Consider the following 21,002-nt stretch of genomic DNA (forward strand, 5'->3'; position numbering starts at 1 on the left):
ATTAGCTCTGCCAATGCACTCCTCGATGCTGACAATGTCAAGTTCTTTCCTAATATCCTCGTTTTTAATATGATATTGCCATTGATGTCATCTGTTCACGTCTCAAATCTTTCTCAGGACTCTCATATCTGCGGTCTCTAGTCTTTGGTCAAGTGTTTTATCTCTGACCCAGCTCTCAGATCCATAAGTTAAAACTGGTTTGAACACTGTCTTGTATAGAGCTAATTTAGTGTTCTGACTAATTTCTCTCTTATTCCATAAGAATTTATTCAATTGACTTCCTACCATACCAGCTTTGTTGACTCTGTTGTCTATTTCCGTATTTAATTTACCATCTTCACTAAAAATAGTGCCTAAGTAGCTGAAATGTTTTACTTGTTCCGCATGTTCTCCATTCACAACACAGTTGATATTTTCAACGATTCTACCTATTTTCATTGTCTTCGTCTTTTTATTGCTGACCTTTATACCATATCTATTACAACAGTTATTCAATTTAGTCAGGGAATCTTGCAAACTTGTAGCGGATTTATTTAGAAGTATAACATCGTCCGCATAAAACAAAGAGCTGATATTAACATCTCCAATTCTGATATGTTTAATACCACTTTCCTTCATAATGTGATCCATCTAGATAATGAATAACAGAGGGGATAATGTACATCCTTGTCTCACACCAGATTTAACATTAAACCATCTTCCTGTACTTCCTTCAATTCTAACTGCTGACTTACAACTCAAATAAAGACTAAGTATTGCTTGATATAATGCCCCATTGACACACCATATAACTGTAACGTATTGAATAGCTTCTCTCTTGGCACCTTGTCATATGCCTTTTCCAGATCGACAAAACTTAAATACAGATCTTTGTTATATTCCCACGCTTTTTCAACTATTTGTCATCAAGTGTAGATCTGATCTTGACAGCCCCTATTTGGCCTGAATCCAGCTTGTTCTTTACCAAGCTTTTCTTCCACAATTCTTCTCAACCGTTTCTCAAGTATACTTGCATAGATCTTGCCAGGAACACTCAGTAGGGAAACACCTCTGCAATGCTCACATTCAGTTTTATTTCCCTCTTTATATATGGGTACTGTTAGAACTCTACTCCAATCATCAGGAATTTGCCCCTCTGTCCAGGCCTTTTGAACTATGCAGTGCAGCCGCTGTAAGACTTTTATACCACCATACTTCAGCATTTCTGGTCGAATATCATCTACTCCTGCTGCCTTTCCACATTTCAAGCCTTTGATGGCTTTTTCTACTTCAAGTATGGATATGTATTCCTGACTGCATGCCTGGTCAGTGTTTTTTATCACTGTGCTGTCATCACTGCTTGTTTCATTTAGCAATTTTTCGAAGTAATTACTCCATGCTTCAAGGATATCTTTTTTCTCCTGTTTTCATGTCACCTTTATCATCTCTAACTTCTTTTACAGCACTCTTTCCTTCATTTCTAAGCTTCTTCAACAACCTCCAGAATATCTTACCACCTTCCTGATATTTATTTTCTATATTCTTACCAAAGTCCACCCATTACTTTTGTTTAGCTAGATTTACACAGTGTTTAGCTTTCTTACATTTGTCTCTGTATTCTCTAAGAGCAAAAGCTGACTTATTTGCCAGGAACTTTTGATATGCTTTCTTCTTTTCCTTCACTGCCTCTTTAACTTCCTGTGTCTATCATGGAGTTCTGATTTTTCTATCCTTGCAGACAACCTCACCACATGCCTCTCTTGCTGAATCAATCAGAGATTTCTTCAAGGCTTGCCACTGAATCTCCAAGGTTTGGTTCCTGTTCTCAAACTCTTTCATTTTTTCTTCAATAATCTTTGTGTATTTTAGTCTACAGTTCACATCTGAGAGCTGCTCGACTTTTATACGCTTTAAAAATTTCTTACATGTTATTCTTTTCAATATGAAATTCAATTTCATCCTGCCCAAGATTAAATAGTGATTGCTTCCAATTTCAAATCCTCTGTACACTCTGGTGTCCTGCACCAGGGAGAAAACATTATCAACAATAACATATTCAATGAGACTTTTCTTATTCCTTGCCTCTTCTCTCCATGTGAATTTGTGCACATTTTTATGTTGGAACATGGTATTAGTAATAACCAGTCCATGTCCTGAGCAGAAATCCAACAGGTATTTGCCATTATTATTAGCTTTGCTCTTTTCTCCAAATTTTCCCAAAATATTTGGATATTGGAAATGAAATTATCACTGACAGCCTCAGAATTAAACTATGTAGGATGGAAAAATGTATTCCAGTAAGCCAGGTCAATTTTCCTACGTGGACTCCTTACATGGTAAGGAGTCCATGTCGAAGAGCATGGTTTCTATGAAGATATAGTGCAAAACAGAGAAATAATACTACTAATAATAAAATTCTTGATATGTATCCTCATGGGTTGTACAGGATTCAATATATTCCTTCCATAAACATTCTTCAACAACCCACAAGAGCAATGCAAGAATGGTAAGGAAGTAGCTTGTAGGATCTATGGCAGAACAGCAGCAGTTAGCCATATGAAAATATGTACTGACAATAATGATCTCTCTTTCTCACACACACAATGTGTCCATTAAGAAGAGAGAAGTCATTATTGTCAAGCATATGCTCAATAATCCTGGCCTGCCCATTTGTGTTGGTGCTACAACAGAGTATTGTGTCCATTAAAGTTCAAGGTCATTCTGCATTAACCCAGACCCTGATGGTAAATACAATAAATGGAACAATATGTTCCATTTATTTACCATTAGAAAAAAATTGCACTGAGGAGCAGATGGCTATCATTTCCAAAGCAATGTTATGCCAGGCACGACAAAAGGAGTATGGTTGTCCACTAGGATAGTGACTTAAGAGCAGGTCTGCCTGCAGTTGTCCTTATAAGTGAAATGCTTTAATTAGGAGTTATTCCTCACCAGATTCTAAATATGTTTCCTGAAGGCAGAAACAGATAACACTTATGTTTTCGCAGAAGACCCCTGATATTAATATTTTGGATGGATGCACAACAGTTCCATTATAAGAATATTCATATTTTGCAGGATACTATCCATTGTAGACTTATCAGATTTCTGAGAGGCTGAGGATTTGCCTCTGCCTAACTTGTGTTTGACGGTTTATTTTGGGAAATATGGATGGCCAGTGCCCATCTCTTCCTCTGAAAATTCCTCTCACCACAATGAGAATTGAACCAGGGTATTTTCCAATTGAATGGCACAATGTCCCACCATTCTGACTGTGCTAGAGAAGTGCTTATTATATGTAAAATTTTACTCTAAGCTTCAATATAAGGAGATGGATGCAGACAAAGTATGACTGACAAAGCAGCAAGCCATAAAGAAAATATAACATCTTTCATGTGAAAGATCAGAGGGATAAACAAATGAAAGATTTATATTCTGATTGAGGCAACAAAACAGTTGTGAATATTACCTCTTAACAGCATTTGTTCACTGCAGAGTACATTAGAGGTTGAAAACAAAAATTGTTTTCAACCTGTATCAATATTACCCCTTTGTATGCAAGTTAAATTCTTGAGTTAAAATGTAAATTAATGGTGACCAGCATTAACCGTTTATGTCAGTATAACACTGTTGTCACAGTAATTAGGTCTGAAAAATATAAACATTTAATACTTGCATACAAATAGCAACAACACAAATTTATTCAAAGCATATATTGATCTTTAGGATTATACTGCAACTCATGCTAAATATATCATTTAGTATAATTTCTTACTTCAAATCAAGCCTCTCTTCTTTCTTGGAATTTGGCATAAAGAAAGAATACAGCATACACACTCCTTGGGAAAGCATTGTAATCTCTAGGTTGTAATTTTCCTGAAATTGCAATGATCTTATAAAATTTAAAGGAAACTGGAAAAAAGAATCAAAAATCCCCACCCCCACCATTTCAGTCACAATTTATAACCTGAAGTGACGAAAAACAGTAATTATGAAAGAAATTGTGATAAAAGTGATGCTGAGCCTGTTCAGAATTAGTGTCAGTTACATACATTAATAATAGGCTCAACAACACAGGAGGTAAAAATAAACATTTTAAATTAGTATTATGTTCCAAAGAAATGAAATCTCCAAGTAGCAGATTAACTACTATTTCTGTCTTTGAAAAGTACTCCTAAATGTATCTATTTAACTTAGATCTTCCCCCACACTGTTTACTTCAGTTTTAATCTTTCATTTTCTATTAGATGATTTATAAAAACAAGAATTTAAACTAATTATTACATATTTTAAATGTTACTTAAATAGTTATTACAGTTGTTTAAAGAGTAACTACCTCACTTTAACTCCAATTACATATTTTTGAATACTATGTCCTCTTTTTTTAAACACAGTTCTGCCACTGATAATGGCAGAACCATGATTAAAAAAATTCTTAAAACTATGCTCACCAATTTTTAATCCAATGTTCTGTAGCTAACAGAACGCTTTACCTTTCATATTAACATATATATTTTCATATAGAGCTAATTTAGTGTTCCAACTAATTTCTCTCTTATTCCATATGAATTTATTCAATTGACTTCCTACCATACCAGCTTTGTTGATTCTGTTTATTTCCATATTTAATTTACCATCTTCCCTAAAAATCGTGCCTAAGTAGCTGAAATGTTTTACTTGTTCCACAGGTTCCCCGTTCACAACACAGTTGACATTTTCAACAATTCTACCTATTTTCATTGTCTTTGTCTTTTTAATGCTGACCTTCATACCATATCTATTACAATAGTTATTCAATTTAGTCAGGGAATCTTGCAAATTTGTAGTGGATTTATTCAGAAGTATAACATCGTCTGCATAAAGCAAAAAGCTGACATTAACATCTCCAATTCTGATATCATGTTTAATACCACTTTCCTTCATAATGTGATCCATATAGATAATGAATATCAGAGGGGATAATGTACATCTTCATAATGTGATCCATATAGATAATGAATATCAGAGGGGATAATGTACATCCTTGTCTCACACCAGATTTAACATTAAACCATCTTCCTGTACATCCTTCAATTCTAACTGCCGACTTACAACTCAAATAAAGACTAAGTATAGCTTGATATAATGCCCCATTGACACCATATAACTGTAGTGTATTGAATAGCTTCTCTCTTGGCACCTTGTCATATGCCTTTTCCAGATCGACAAATCTTAAATACAGATCTTTGTTATATTCCCATGCTTTCTCGACTATTTGTCGTAAAGTGAAGATCTGATCCTGACAGCTTCTATTTGGCCTGAATCCAGCTTGTTCTTCACCAAGGTTTTCTTCCACAATTCTACTCAACCGTTTCTCAAGTACACTTGCATAGATCTTGCTAAGAACACTCAGTAGGGAAATACCTCTGTAATTCTCACATAAGTTTTATTTCCCTTTTTATACGTGGGCACTATTAGAGCTCTACTCCAATCATCGGGAATTCTTCCCTCTGTCCAGGCTTTCTGAACTATGCAGTGCAGCCACTGTAAGACTTTTATACCACCATACTTGAGCATTTCTGGTCGAATATATTCAATTCCACATTTCAAGCCTTTGATGGCTTTTTCTACTTCAAGTATGGATATGTATTCCTGACTGTATGCCTGTCGAGTGTTTTTTACCACTGTGCTATCACTGCTTGTATCATTTAGCAATTTTTCGAAGTAATTACTCCATACTTCAAGGATATCTTTTTCTCCTGTTTTCATGTCACCTTTATCATCTCTAACTCTTTTTACAGCACTCATTTTAAAATTTTAACCTCTCATCTTAATCTTTTACAGCACTCTTTCCTCCATTTCTAAGCTTCTTCAACAACCTCCAGAATATCTTATTTCTTTTATTGTACTACTTTGTGCCATATGTCTTATCTATGTGGTCTGGTGGATAACACGTTCATTGCCAAGCTGAAAATTGGAATTTCGTGTGGTGGCCAAATTTTTTTTTACTTGATAGCGACGTCCACGAGATAATGCGTGATCGGCCGACAAGCGAGAACTTGCATCACGCGATATCGCGTGATTGGCAATGAACGTGTTGGAGGGTAGTATATCTGCTTTTCAGCCAACAGGGCTGTGTTTGATATCCACTATGAAGTAGATGTTTATGAATGTCTCTGTAGTACAAGAAATTTGTTACTCAAGATCCCCCTATCCTGCTTTATATATCTAAAGGAGCTTGAAGTTCTATATTTGGTTTTTCCAGAATAATGTTTCTGGATTAATTGACCATTAGCTCATCCACAGTATTCTGTGGATGAGCAGCATCAAATATACCACAGTATTCTGTGGATGAGCAGCATATGATTCTGTGATCAAATTTCTCAGAGATAATGCTTAGCAGCCTGGTTGGTTGGTTGGTAGCACTTCCACTCATTTAATCAGTAGGCTATGGGTACAAATCATGTTGCGAGTAGGATGTATGCACATGTCACTTGGTGATTTTCGTTGCCTGGTGTGCATCTGCTTACTGGATGCCTAAAGTAATTTGAAAAGTTCATCGTTTTGTCTCTAGAACAGTGTTTATAGATTATCTATCACTGCAGCCACGCTATGCTAAATGTACCATAAGTTTATAACCAGTGGTTAGCTATAATGGGCTCGCCCGAGCCCTTTGTTAAATTTTTCTCAAATTTGCGAGCCCCTTGTTCTTTTTTTTTTTTTTTTTTGAAAATAAAAAAGTAAACAACTTTTTTAAAATATATTAAGTGAAAAACTCATACGATAACCTAACAGTGATTTTATTAAATAAAATATTATAGTTACTGTTACTACCATTTTACAAATAAGAATTCACTTTTGCTAACTGCATATAAATAATGGCCTTGATTGGTACCATTGATTATCACTTGAAGTATAAAAACAAAAGAGAAATATATAACGTTCTTCAATATTATTGTGTTTAGATAATATTTATTTATTATTTATAGATTGTTTGTCATAAAAACTTTATCGCAAACAAGAAAGTTATTTCGTTTATAAAAAACGGGGACTATTTCATATGTGCGATTATAAAAGATTTTATTCTTATTATATTTTGATAGTTAAAAAATGTTTTTCTTATGTAAGATAAATTAACACAGATGATTGTGTGCAAATATTTCATGTTTAGATCATGAAATATTTGTTTAAAAATGATAGCCTTTACAAGTTGATTGTCCCCTCATACTTTTTGATTGGTATTTGTACACAAGCTGTATTAATAAATGTTTTTATGTGAAATACTGCTTTTTTTTTTTTTGCTCTCAACGATGCGAGCCCTTTGTTAAAATTTCCATAGCTCACCACTGTTTATAACCATGTGATTTATATATATATATATATATATATTCATTTTTAATATTAACTGACTTAAAACCCGAGAATTATAATAAAATGAGATTTATTTGAAAACGCAACATGTTTCGTCGAGATTGACTTCATCAGGCGTTAAGAACATAGAAAGATATTAAAAGACACTGAAAATAACATTGAGACACTCTAAAGCTATACAATTATTTCATACCATCTTTATTGTTGATATCAACAATAAAGATGGTATGAAAATTCCAAGGATCTGGATGGCACACATTCAGCCAACCTAATATGAAAGATTCAACATAAGTCAGGACTGTATTAGAAACCATTCCACTCCAACTGGCTGGAATGATGTTAATATATGTATATAGTAGACAACACAAATAATAGGACTCTAGCATTGATGTATATATATATATTTTTTTTTTTTCACCAGAGGTCAGGCCAATAATTGTGGTAGCGGTTAGTCAGTGTCTTTAACGAACCAGTATGATTGTAGTATAGCTTGTTTCTTGTGTATATTTGTACACTCCAGAAGATGACCTTGATATAAAGGTCGAAACGTCGAATTGTAAAATTTTAGTAATATTAAACTAAAGTTTTTATTCAAACACAGTAGTTGTCTCCATAATTTCCAAAAATGCACATTTTCCAAGGCTTTTGAAAAACTGTATATACAGAAATTTAAAAGCTACAAAATCTCCATGAGACATTTCTATACTCCATAAGGTTTTTTTTCCTTTGCAGTGTGAATTAAAAATTTATGAAGAGTGTGTATGCATATAGCTCTAGATTTCAATTTTTTTTATGGCTTTTTCAATAACAGAATGAACATTGTTCTTCTCAAGTGCAAGATGTAAATTAATAATCTGCACTGCATGAATGCAGATGAATTTCATTGTCCAGTGTGAAACCACTCACTTGTGTTAAATCTTGAATGAAGGAGAAAATTTATTATACTACATTTTATTCAGATTTAAAAAGTACCAAAATTCTCGGAGAATTACTTGTATTTTGGTGAAGGTGAAATTGATTGTAAAATAACGATAAAATCCATGATTTAAAAATTTCCTTATGTAATATATTATTAAGTGCCTTTGTGAATACAACAGATGTTGAAAATAGGTGAAAAAAAATGTTATTATGCCAAAGTTTAGATCAAAGTTACAGAAGAGATAAGCGGATTAAAAACATCTCCAGAGGCAGTCACATACGCAAAGTCTAAAAGTCGCATGGGATAACCTTGGACACGCAAGGAGGAGCGACGGCACGGAGTGCAGAAGAGTTTGGTGCCGGGTAAAAACAATGACGTAGTAGGGAGAATATCACAGCAGTGAATATATAGAGCTTGGCAACACCAACTCAGGGCCTTCTTCCATCCTGTTCCTGTCGTTCCCAGAGAAGGAAGTTTGAGTGCAGTCGAGAAGGATGATGTCCATAGTCAGCTATGCGGTCAGACAGACATCCAGCATGAGCATAGGCCTCGTCACAGCGGTATAATCAGCATAGACCGAGATGATATGCGAAACCACATGGACCAATCCCTGCATACCAGCTTCACCTATATCGAAGGAAGTGAATCGTGAGCGTATTCGCTAGCCAGTCCTTTCTGAAAGCAGTAAACTGGAGGAAGAAACAACGAGACGTAAGAATAGAGTAGATGGCCGAAAGAGAAAGCCAGAGTGATCCTAATGCCCTGGTAATGTAAGAACTTTTTAAATCTTTTGTATATACAGGAATGTTAAATTGTAACGAAGACAGGAGCTGATAAGTTATTGGACTTTCGAAGTGTAATAGGACTTTAGCATCTGATCCATATATAGAATGTTATAGCTCTGTATATGAGGACTTGTAAAGTGTTGTGATTGAATATATAGTTTTGTTATAGTCAGATAGTTCTTGAGACCAAGATTTGGTAAATGAATACCTAAGAATGTTAATTAGAAGGAATTCATAATGTGTTTAGTATTAGATATTGCTTCATGTTGAGAAAGTTTAAGAATACCCAGGTTACACCTGCATGATTGAATTAATTTAGTTAAGTAATTATCAGTAATTGTACCGTATTTTTCAATGAATAAATCCCTTCTTGTCAACCTAATAACTTGCCTGATCTATGTTCTCAATGCACCACGCATAAAGTAGAACCTGTGTGAATCAAAAATCTTGGGGATAGCCACGACTGCAGTAAAAATTGAGACACAAGTTTTGGTGAAATTTGGATAGTAATTGTATGAATATTGAGCCATTCTGAGTGTTTTCTCCCAGACAACAAAGCTTCTCTAGTCTAATTTTGGATGGCACAGAGTTAACAAATAAATTTTTCCAAAATTAGAAATGGGGTTAATACCCGAATTATAACAAAGGGATTGGCTCTAGCCTGAAGCAGTGTCTTTGTTAACAGTGCAGTGCACCATCATTCAATATTTATAGCAGCCAGCAGATAGAGTAATACTAAGATTTGTATGAGTAAGGAATTAATGAGACTTAAGAGACTAATGAGTAAATAAGGTAGATAGGTAAAGGTATAAATCAAATTAATGAAAATTTAACATTGGAGCAGCCGGTAGTATAATTGAAGATTTAGTAAGATCTGATAAAGATAAATAAAGAATCAACATAAAATTAACACTTGCATATTGGAGGGCTGAAGTGACTTGAAAAAGTTCATGTTTTGTCTCTAGAGCAGTTCTCAGACCAGAAAAATCCCCTTAGCCCATCCACAGTTCATGTACAGAATAGAACTACTAATGTATATATACAAGTCATACAACATATTACTTTCCAGACCACCAATGTATAGAGAACCATTACTGTTTTTTCACGTGTAGATGCAAGGAATGGTTTAATAATGTTTATGGCAATCATATGTAACCGATTTAAATAAAGCATTTAGTTACATCAGATAGATAAATAAAAAAAAATTCACCATTTTTGCAAACGGTCTTAAGCCAAGTCATTCTGAATAGATTTGGCTTAAGGAAACATGCCAATTACTTTAGTCATCAATCTGCACCATTAAAAGTTTTCCATTTTGGTAATAAGACTGTCACATTTATGAATGATGGTAGTTCTAACTAGTGCAGCACTTCTTCACTTTATCTTTGTTTTTAACAAATGTAAAAACAGTAGTGCAAGGTAAGTGTAGTCTGTGGCCTATCTTAGTGTTTGATACAACATTGTCACTAAATTTCATTATTTTAATTTTAGAATGTAACGTGGGTTTACACATCTTTTCATTGGAAGCAACAACACCCTTACTTTGAATTTTATTTGCCATTATTCATCATCATCATTAGTGTTCTGTCTCTTGACAGGTCCAATAGTATATCTAAGCAAATTTTCTTCCTCCAGTTTCCTGTCTTTTGCTTCCTCCTTCATTTCTTGATGTCCTCTTGTGCCCATTATACCGTCAAGCATCATTAATCGTCTTCCTCTTGGTTGCTTTCCTTCAATTTTTCCCTTCTATTATTCTTTTCAGTATGCTATCTCCTCTTAATACATGTCCTGTCCAGTTATGCTTTCTTTGTCTTATGGTCTTTAGTAAATTCCTTTCTTCTTCAACTCTTTGTAATACTTCATTGGTATTTTTTTCCCCAGTCCACTTTATTTTCTCCATAATCACATTCAAATACCTCCAACAGTTTAGCTTCTTTCTTCCCAATTGTCCATGTTTCTGACCCATATAAGGTCATACTCTAAATATAATACTTAATAAGCATTTTCTTTAAACTGTGTTCTGCATTATTCTAATAAACAGAAAAAAAAAAATTGTGTGAACATACAAAAATCTGATGTTTCTATTTCTTACTTTTGTATTAATAGTTTGATGTTGGATCCTGAAAAATATGAGGATGAAGGAATCATGCGCAAGGGTAATTCACATTCAGCACCAGAGATTTCTGCCCACTATAAATGGCCATTATATGGTAAGCAATAAATGTACATAGAATTGGAATGCTAGTTACCCAAGATGCTATATACAACAATACTTCTGACCTTTGCAGGTGACCTTACTGAAATGGACTCCAGCTTATGACTGCTTGCCCCTACCAAAGCAGTGCATGTCCACCATCACCATGACCCCCCCCCCCTCCCTTCCCTTTCTGACATCCACTGGTTGCACTGCCTTATGGTGGTTTTATGCAGATCCCACCAATGAAATTACTATTATTATGGATGGGATTAGGGTTAATCAAGTATTTTCTTTAATAAAAAAAAGGAAAATAATGCATTTACAAGAAAAATTATTAACTATATATATATATATACACACGCATTTAACTACATACCTTGAAATATTCAATAAATTCCCTGAGTGTCATTTCTCCTTGAACTTCAAAGCGATCCCAGAGTGTAAACTCAGTATCATAATACTATTTAAAAAAAAAAAAAAAATGCAAACACAGAAAATTCAGTGACATGATAAAAGAAGACAGAAGCATAATCTGAAAATAAACTAACCCAATTACATAAAATCCCTCCTTAATTTTTAAAGATTAATATAAAAAAAAATGTAGCTTCAACACAAGTTAAATTTATTAGCATTAGTTGACCTGAACAGTTACAAAAACAAACACCTAAGAAATTAAAGTCCTAATTTTTTTTTTCTCTTTAATTTAATCTTAAAATGACTCTCCTAGATTTTTGGAAAATTTTTACAGCCATACTTCTATAAATCTGAAGAATTATTCATAGCTGCAGCTAATTCCTATTTTTGGTTTCCACACAAACATATAAATTGACACATAATGACCTCTGTGTAACACTTGTGTTTCCTTTTCCTCCATGTCATCCTGTGTGAAGGGTGTGTCCACCAAAGCATGGTCTGCCAGTTCTGACTTGCCATAATAATGGTGGCAAAGATATTTATGTTTTCTGGGGCAGACATTAAGAGATCTTCCTGTCAGTCCATAGTAACCTATTACATAAGTACAAAGCACTTTATATACTTCTGGATGTGAAAAGCAGATAGTTGTCTTTAGGTGAATGAATGAATGAGGATTATAAAGTGCTCTGAAGATTTTTTTTCATGTTTTCTGAATATACTGGATAGTAGTAATAGTTTTGTCTTGTGTATTAGGGAAAGGATTGAAGGGAGAGGAAAGCATTTAGTATTTTATCTATTTTTTAGAAGCTATAAGCCACATGTAAAAACATGGGGAATTTAAGCGAAGTTATGGCAAAGCAACACTGACAGACCACGCTTTAGACATCCTTTCATGGAGGATTAAATGAAGATAAAACTACTACACAGAAATATTTTACAAGTCTTAGAATCATTAGCAGTTATGAAACATTCCCCAAAGCTCAAGAAGTATGCATATATCAATTCACCAAAAATCAGAGTCATTTTAAGACTGAATCAATACTTGAAGGTCATCTGTGACAAATGACAGAAATATTCATATTTTAATGGAATCTATTATTTATCTTCGTTTTCTTCTTAATGCATTATGAAGTCACAAAACTTATAATACAAGAATGTCGAAGGGGGAGGATTAGAAGAGATAGAAGGAATGAAGGACAAGTATGAAAAGCTGTTTCCATAAGTTGGAAAAAAGATGAATGGTGATACCCAATTTGACAGAACAGCACCCATGAAAACCTACAGAAAAGGCATAATCTAAAAACAGTGTTCATAAGAAAGTTACTGGAAGGAATCAGTGAGAGGGATCATCTACAAATATCTTGTTCTAGTTCTGGGAGAGGTTTTTCATGCATCAGCCCAATGTGAAATTAGTATTCTAAGGGTTGGGTGGATTTGGGATTTATATAGTATTAGGAATTTTATAGGTGGGAGGTAGTGTCTTGAATGGAAGATAATACTAAGTTTTTTTGAAGCTGAGAAGGCTACAGAGGTGATGTGTTTGTGCAATAACAGGAAAGGTGCAAAGTCAGCCTAAAGAAAAATCTGATCCATTAGGGATCTAAATATCGAGAGAGAAAAAAGATATTTACAATAAATAAGAGGTGACTGGTTTAGCACTCAAGTTCACTGAATTATCCTCACCCAACTAAAATAAGGAGATCACTATTTCAGGACAAAAGACTGGTTACAGATCTTGAAGCCTGAATCATCTTAATACTATGTAGCCTGTTAAATTAAAAGTAATGAAGTGAGTGAGTGCATGTGTGCGTGCACGCACTGTCAATTAGAAAAATTATGAATTAAGGTTTGCGGTGAGGGAAAGATGACCACTAATGTATAGGAGAATGCATTGGTGGAAGCACCAGAGTATGCAAGCAATGACAGAAAAATCAGAAAATCTATCATAAAATGCAATAAATGACTGAAGAGGAAACTGGCAACCCAACTGAAAAGAATTAACTTGGCAAGGAAGAATCTATGTCTGCCTCCACTGAATGCCCTAGAAATGTTGAAAGCAACTGCATTAATTTCTCAAAATCTTTCCATAGCTATTCTCAAAAGGTAGGTAAGGATGGCTATAATATCTAGCATTGAACAAGAATGGCAGATTTTATATTGGTGATCATTTAGTGGGAGGATCTCCATGGTCACGAAGAAGGATATTCCCCACTGTTATAAAGATTTAAGGTGAGGCAACGGAATGACAGTCTGATGAGCGATTTTGTTCTTTCTTTAAGACTGGATTTATGGTGTGTGCGTGCGTGCAGAGGGGAAGGTTAATTCTAAAGTGCAAATTTTGAATGAATAGGAAAATAACTGAATTAGAGGCCTTATTGTTATTTAGCCTAATGAAGCTTCTTTTCTGATGTCTTTCTAACAAAAGACATACAGAGGTACATAGTGGACTGACCATTGTAGTGGGAGGCAAGGTGCAATGATGGGGTTTGTGACTTAATCAATTTTCAAATATACCAAATTTTTATTTTGGATTAGTTTGGTACTCTTTGGAGAATCAGGGCTTGGACAGTGGCTGGGGATTTATGTGAGTGGGGTATGAAGGAGGTCTTTTCTATCAAACGTTATTTCTAGTATTCAGTCAGAGCAGAAGTTTGTATTAGGAGAGTCATGGAACACCCAGGATATTCTAGATCTAATAGATGAAAGAAGGAAATACAAAACCTCCCTAAAGGAAGAAAGCAAAGACAAATCTAAACATATATATAAATATAACCATGATATCTGCATGGAATAAAGAACTTAATATCGCTATTTTGATAGGATTTAATAACCGATTTCTCAGCCTTCTTGAAATTTGCCAAGATGACCCCATAAGTTTCAATAATTTATAATTCCTGCATTCATTTTAGGGTTGCTTAAGGGTCAAAGCCAAATAACTGAGAAGAGACCTCCCCACACCACCTTTCAGGAATGTGAAGAACTGACTGGGGCTCCTGACCTAATGTCGGATCCTAATCTTCACGTGATGCATCCCATTTATCTATTGGGTACTGAATGAATGGGAATGGGCTAGTGATCTGAGACTTAGGTGAGCAAACTGTATTTTCTATCGACTTAAAACACGAATATATATGATGGTAAAAAATTATGAGATTTCATGCTGGTTGGAGCATTGCCTGGTTAACTTCAGCTACCTTCTGAATGGAGATCTCACCGAACAAGTAAAATATTTCAGCTGTTTAGACACAGTTTTTAGTGAAGATGGCAAGCTAAATCTGGCAGCAGACAACAGAATAAACAAAGCTGGTATGGTGGATAAGTCAGCTGAATAAATTTATATGAAATAAGACAAATCAGCCAAAACACCAGACTAGCAGTAAAAACAGGTGATTGATGCCAAGATGCAAAGAAAGAGACCCAGAGAAAGACCAAGGTCTAAGTGGATTGATTAGTCAGAAGTTCCTTAGAAGCACAAAATGTTAGATATGACAATATTGGATTGCTCATAAGCAATAGACTAATGTGGAGGAAAATTGATAGAAGATTAAATGTAAACTTAGTCATCATGCAGTTGTCATAGTAACCTGAACAAACCTTGAGGGTACATATCAGGAAATTGATAACTGATGATGCATATATTTTATTTATTTTTTCTATATCATATACTGTATAACCACCAGCAGAATTCAGAATTCATATAACTGTAATATTTAGCTAGTTGCATATGGTCTATCCGAGCTAGCCTTTCAACTTTTCAGGTTGCTAATGATGCTCTGAAATTTACTCATTACTGAATACCTTATGTTATTTTCTAATAATGCCTGAAATAGCTTGTAACAAACGACCATGCTTCTTTACTGATGGTTATCATATATTTTTTCTAAGTAATTACTCCAGATACGTAAGCATATTCTTTCATATAATTCTGATTTCTTTTTATTATTAATTTCTAAGCCTGCCCCTCCAAACCAGTAGCCTCTAGAACAGTCTTTTTCATTAAATTAATTTTCTACATTATCTTGGCAGTCTTCTCAAGACATTTGTTTCAGCTACTTGTACATATTGTGATCTTTCATGCTGATTTAATTTTCAGGAATAATGCGTAGAATTCTTCTTTTCCCAGAATAGGGCTAACATCAAGTCTATATATTTCTTTTAACCCTTTACAGGGCAAGCCCATCAATGTTTTATCACTCAGTCTATGAAGACTAATTCTTGGTTTCAAACATTTTTTTCACCTTACACTAATATTTGGATATTTTACTTTTAGTAGCTTCACATAGGAAAGCTCTTTGAACTTTTTTTTTCCCTTTAAATATTAAATGCATTCAGATGTGCAAAATACACTCAAATTCATTCAAAAAATTTTAATTCTTCTGTAAATGAATTAACATTTCATTAGCAATGCCCCCCCCCCCCATTATTTTGAGAATCATAAAAGAAATTGTTTCTGAACACACCATTTCTGCACATTAATGCAGAACAATTTAGTTTTGTAAAGTAATTTTTTTTTCAAAAATAGATTTTATTTCATCATCAAATTACTAATATGTACTCTGAGGGGATGTACAGGAAATTATGGTGGTATATGAAAAAGTTGCATTATTGCTAACTTCTGATCAATAATTTTTCCTCCAAATTAAACTGTTATCTGTCTCTAACAGTATCAGATCTTATATTTGTCTTCTAAGGCACTTTTTACTGTATCAATCTATCTATATCTTGGTCTCCTCCAGGTTTTTTTTCTGCCAACGTGGCAAAGAACCCATGTTTTGCTAATCTTTCCTCTCTCATTCTGTTTAAGTGACTATACCACCCGAGATTAGCTCTACTAACACATTCCTGAATGCTAACAATAGTAAGTTCTTTCCTAATATCCTCATTTTGAATGTGATGCTGCCATTGTTCACTATCTTTCTCAGAACTCTCATACCTGAGGTCTCCAGTACCTCCTTCAATATAATGTTTCATTTACAACATAATTGTAGAGTTTCCCTCTGGACACCTTGTCATATGCCTTTTCCAGTACTACTAGTTCAGTGCACCAATCCGAAAATTTGGTTAGTTGCTGCAGTATGTCAGTGTCATATCCTGTGCTCTCTCTCTCTTTTCTTTTTTTTAAAAAATTTCTTCACAGCTTTTAGCTTGTTATTATCGTTGAGTTGTTTATATAAGAGATACTTGGTCTGCCTCTTTGCTTCTCCCCTCCTACCACCCCTCTCCATTATTTCTGCCAGTCCTGCATGCCTCAGTTGATGTCCAATTATGCTTTTTTTTCTTCTGTTATTGATGTGGTTCAGTAGTAACTACTCTTCCTGAATCATGTTTAGGACCTTTTCTCATTAGTCTTTCTTTCTATTCAACTAATTCTCATCATCCTTCTCCAGCACAAAAATTAAAATGCCTTAAAATTTTTTGATGTCTTGTTAAAGACAAGCCTCACAACCATGTAATGATGTGTTCCATAAGTATGTTTTCAGCAGTCTTTTTTTTTTAGTTGAATGCCGAGTCCTTCATTAATAAAAATGTTTCTTCTATTGTAGAATGGCTTTTTAACAAAGCTTATAGTTGCTTTTATATCTGACTTCTTCCATCTGTGATGAGACTCAAGGCATTTAAAGGATGTTACCTGTTATATTGGGTTGTTATTTATTTCTAAGTTTATTTTTGTGGGATTCCCTTTACTCGTGATTAGTAGTTCAGTTTTCTTATAATTAATTTTAAGGTTGTACTGTGAAAATTTCTTCCATCTTTGTCAGGGTAGATTTTAGTTTGCCTTCATTGTTAGAAATAAGTGCTATATCATTAGCAAATTGTAGCCAGTAAATTCCAATTCCATTTATCTTAATTCCTGTTTCTATTAGTTGTGTTAATTTGTTAATTCTTTAATGTAGAGATTAAACAGCATTGGAGAAAGAGAACACCCTTGTTTTACACCTTAATGTATTCATGCTGTTTAAATACCAATTCTTGTTATATTTCCAAGATTTCCTAATGATTAGTCTTGAAGTGAAAATCTGATCCTCACAACCTCCATTTAGCCTAATCCAGATTGTTCTTCACCAACCTTCCCTTCCACAATTTTTCTTAGACATTTCTCAAGTATACTTGCATAAATTTTACCAAGAACACTGAATATGGAAATACCTCTGTAATTCTCACATTTAGTTTTTATTCCATTTTTTAAAAATTTAATCGAACAATGAGACTTATTTGTGCCTATGGACCCTCAGAAGGTTCTACTAACGTAGAGTAAGCTTTAGAGAAAGCAACTGACACAGTGAAAAAGGAAAAGTTGGTCCTTGTTGGAGATCAAAATAGCAGAGTAGGAAATGATTGTCAGACATACAAAAATATTTTTGGAAAATTTGTAGAAAAGAGTAAAGCTAATAATAATGGCAAATACCTGTTGGATTTCTGCTCAGGACATGGGTTGGTTATTACTTACAATATTCCAACATAAAAATGTGCACAAATTCACATGAAGAAAAGAGGCAAGGAATAAGAAAAGTCTCACTGAGTATGTTATTGTCGGTAGTGATGTTTTCTCCCTGGTGCAGAGTGTACAGAGGATTTGAAATTGGAAGTGATCACCATTTACTCTTGAGCAGGATAAAATTGAATTTCATATTATAAAGAACATGTAAGGAAATTTTAAAGCAAATAAAAGTTCAGCTACTCTCAGATGTGAACTGTAGACTAAATTCAAGAAAAAATGAAAGAGCTTGAGAACAGGAATCAAACCTTGGAGATTCACTGGCAAGCCCTAAAGAAAACACTGAATTGATTCAGCCAGAGAGGCATGTGGTCAGGTGTCTGCAGGATAGAAAAATAACTCCGTGGTGGACACAGGAAGTTAAAGAGGCAACGAAGGAAAAGAAGAAAGCATATCAAAAGTTCCTGGCAAATAAGTCAGCTTGTGCTCTTAGAGAATACAGAGACAAATGTAAGAAAGCTAAAACTATGTAAAACTGGCTAAACAAAAGTCATGGGAGGTCTTTGGTAAGAACATAGCAAATAAATATAAAGAAAATGGCAAGATATTCTGGAGGTTGTTGAAGAAGCTCAGAAATGGAGAAAAGAGTGCTGTAAAAGGAATTAGAGATGCACTTATAAAAAAATAGAACTTGTGTGACCTTAAAAGTAAGAGTAACCATGATTGACTTACAGTAAGATTCAAAACGTTGCTTGACTTAGAACTGAAATTTAGAGATATTTTCGTGTTATGCTAGGCATTGACATTAAAACAGGAGAAAAAGATATCCTTGAAGTGTGGAGTAATTACTTTGAAAAATTTTCTAAATGAACAAGCAGTGATGACAGCACAGTGGTAAAAAACACAGACCAGGCATGCAGTGAGGAATACATATCCATACTTGAAGAAAAAGCCACCAAAAGCCTGAAACGTGGAAAGGCAGCAGGGTAGATGATACTCGACCAGAAATGCTCAAGTATGGAGCATTTCTGGTCGAGTATCATTACAGTCTTATAATGGCTGCACTGCATAGTTCAAAAGGCCTGGACAGAGGGACAAATTCCAGATGATCGGAGTAGGGCTCTCATAGTACACATAACAGATAGTTGAAAAATCATGGGAATATAACAAAGATCTGTATTTAACTTTTGTGGATATGGAAAAGGCATATGACAAGGTGCCAAGAGAGAAGCTGTTCAAAATGTTACAGTTATATGGTGTTAATGGGGCCAGACAAGGATGTACATTATTCTCTCTGTTATTCATTATCTACATGGATCACATTATGAAGGAAAGTGGTATTAAACCTGATATGAATGGAGATGTTAATCTCAGCTCTTTGCTTTATGTGGATGATGTTATACTTCTAAATAAAGCCACTACAAGTCTGCAAGATTCCCTGATTAAATTGAATAACTGTTGTAATAGATACGGTATGAATGTCAGCATTAAAAAGACAAAACAATGAAAATAAGCAGAAACACTGAAAATATCAACTGCATTGTGAATGGAGAACCTATAGAACAAGTAAAACATTTCAGCTACTTAGGCACGATTTTTAGTGAAGATGGCAAATTAAATATGGAAATAGACAACAGAAGCTGTTATGATAGGAAATAAACTGAATAAATTTATATGGAATAAGAGAGAAATTAGCCAAAACACTAAATTAGCTGTATACAAGACAGTGTTCAAACCAATTTTAACTTATGGATATGAGAGCTGGGTTAAAAGTAAAACACTTGAAAGACTAGAGACTGCAAATATGAGAGTCCTGAGAAATTAGGGGGCATGAACAGATGGCATCAGTGGCAATGTCATATTAAAAACGAGGATATTAGGAAAGAACTTGACATTCTCAGCATCCAGGAATGCATTAGCAGAGCTAATCTCAAGTGGTGGTCACTTAAACAGAATGGGCAAGGAAAGATTAGCAGAACAAGTGTTTTTCCAGGTTGGCAGGAAAAAGACCCAGAGGAAGACCAAGATATAGGTGGATTGATACAGTAAAAAGTGCCTTAGAAGACAGAAATATAAGACCTGATAATATTGGAGTCTTGACAGTTAACAGATTGATTTGGAGAAAAATTGTAGATAGGAAGTTAGTAATGATGCAAATTTTTCATGTAGTACTACCATATCCTATACACCTCTTGAGGGTATATATCAGGAATTTGATGAGTTTTTATTTCCCCTTTTTATGGATGGGTACTATGAAAATTCTACTCCAATCATTCAGAATTTGACCATCTCACCAGATGTTCTGAATTATGCAGTGCAGACATTGTAAAAGTTTTACTCCTCCATATCTGAGCATTTCTGGTCGAATTCCATCTACTTCAGCTGCCTCTCCAACTTCAGGTTTTTAATGGCTTTTTTTTCTACTTCAAGTATGGATATGTATTCCTTACTGCATTCCTGCTGGAAGCTTTCTACCATCATGTTGACACTGTCTGTTTCATTTAGCAATCTATCAAAATAATTACTCCATACATCTAGAATACATCCTCAGTTCTCGACACCTTTATCATTCAATTCCTTTTACAGAATTCTTTCCTTCGACTCTAAGCTTTTTCAATAACCTCCAAAATATTTTGCCACCTTCCTAATACTTATTTTCTGTGTTCTAATAAAAGGCTCCCCATGCATCTTCTGTTTAGCTAGTTTATTTATACAGTATTTCACTTTTACATTTTTCTCTGTATTCTCTAGGAATACAAGCTGACTTACTTGTCAGGAACTTTTGATATGCTTTCTTCTTTTCCTTGAAAACAACCATGTGATTTTCATGTTTTTCTGATTTTACTATCATTACAGACAACCTCACCACATGTCCTTCACAGGCTGAATCAATATTTTCTTTAGGGTTAGTTAGTCGCTGAA

At 34.4% G+C, this 21,002-nt stretch overlaps 1 protein-coding gene across 3 annotated transcripts in view; it reads right to left on the bottom strand.

Moving 5' to 3' along the window:
- Uba1 (ubiquitin-like activating enzyme 1) overlaps window positions 1-21,002 on the bottom strand; it is a 381,832-nt gene that overhangs the window by 12,114 nt on the left and 348,716 nt on the right. For all 3 annotated transcript variants that reach the window (XM_090390820.1, XM_090390822.1, XM_090390821.1), the window contains exons 24-25: window positions 11,607-11,690; window positions 3,755-3,855 (exon numbers count right to left, since the gene is read on the bottom strand). In XM_090390820.1, the coding sequence (XP_090246946.1) occupies window positions 3,755-3,855; window positions 11,607-11,690 (185 nt within the window). The remainder of the gene's footprint in view (window positions 1-3,754; window positions 3,856-11,606; window positions 11,691-21,002) is intronic.

Source organism: Typopeltis vanoorti, chromosome 3 (genome assembly GCF_054136105.1).
Source record: "Typopeltis vanoorti isolate ZY-2024b chromosome 3, IOZ_Tvanoo_1.0, whole genome shotgun sequence".
NCBI lineage: Eukaryota > Metazoa > Arthropoda > Arachnida > Uropygi > Thelyphonidae > Typopeltis > Typopeltis vanoorti.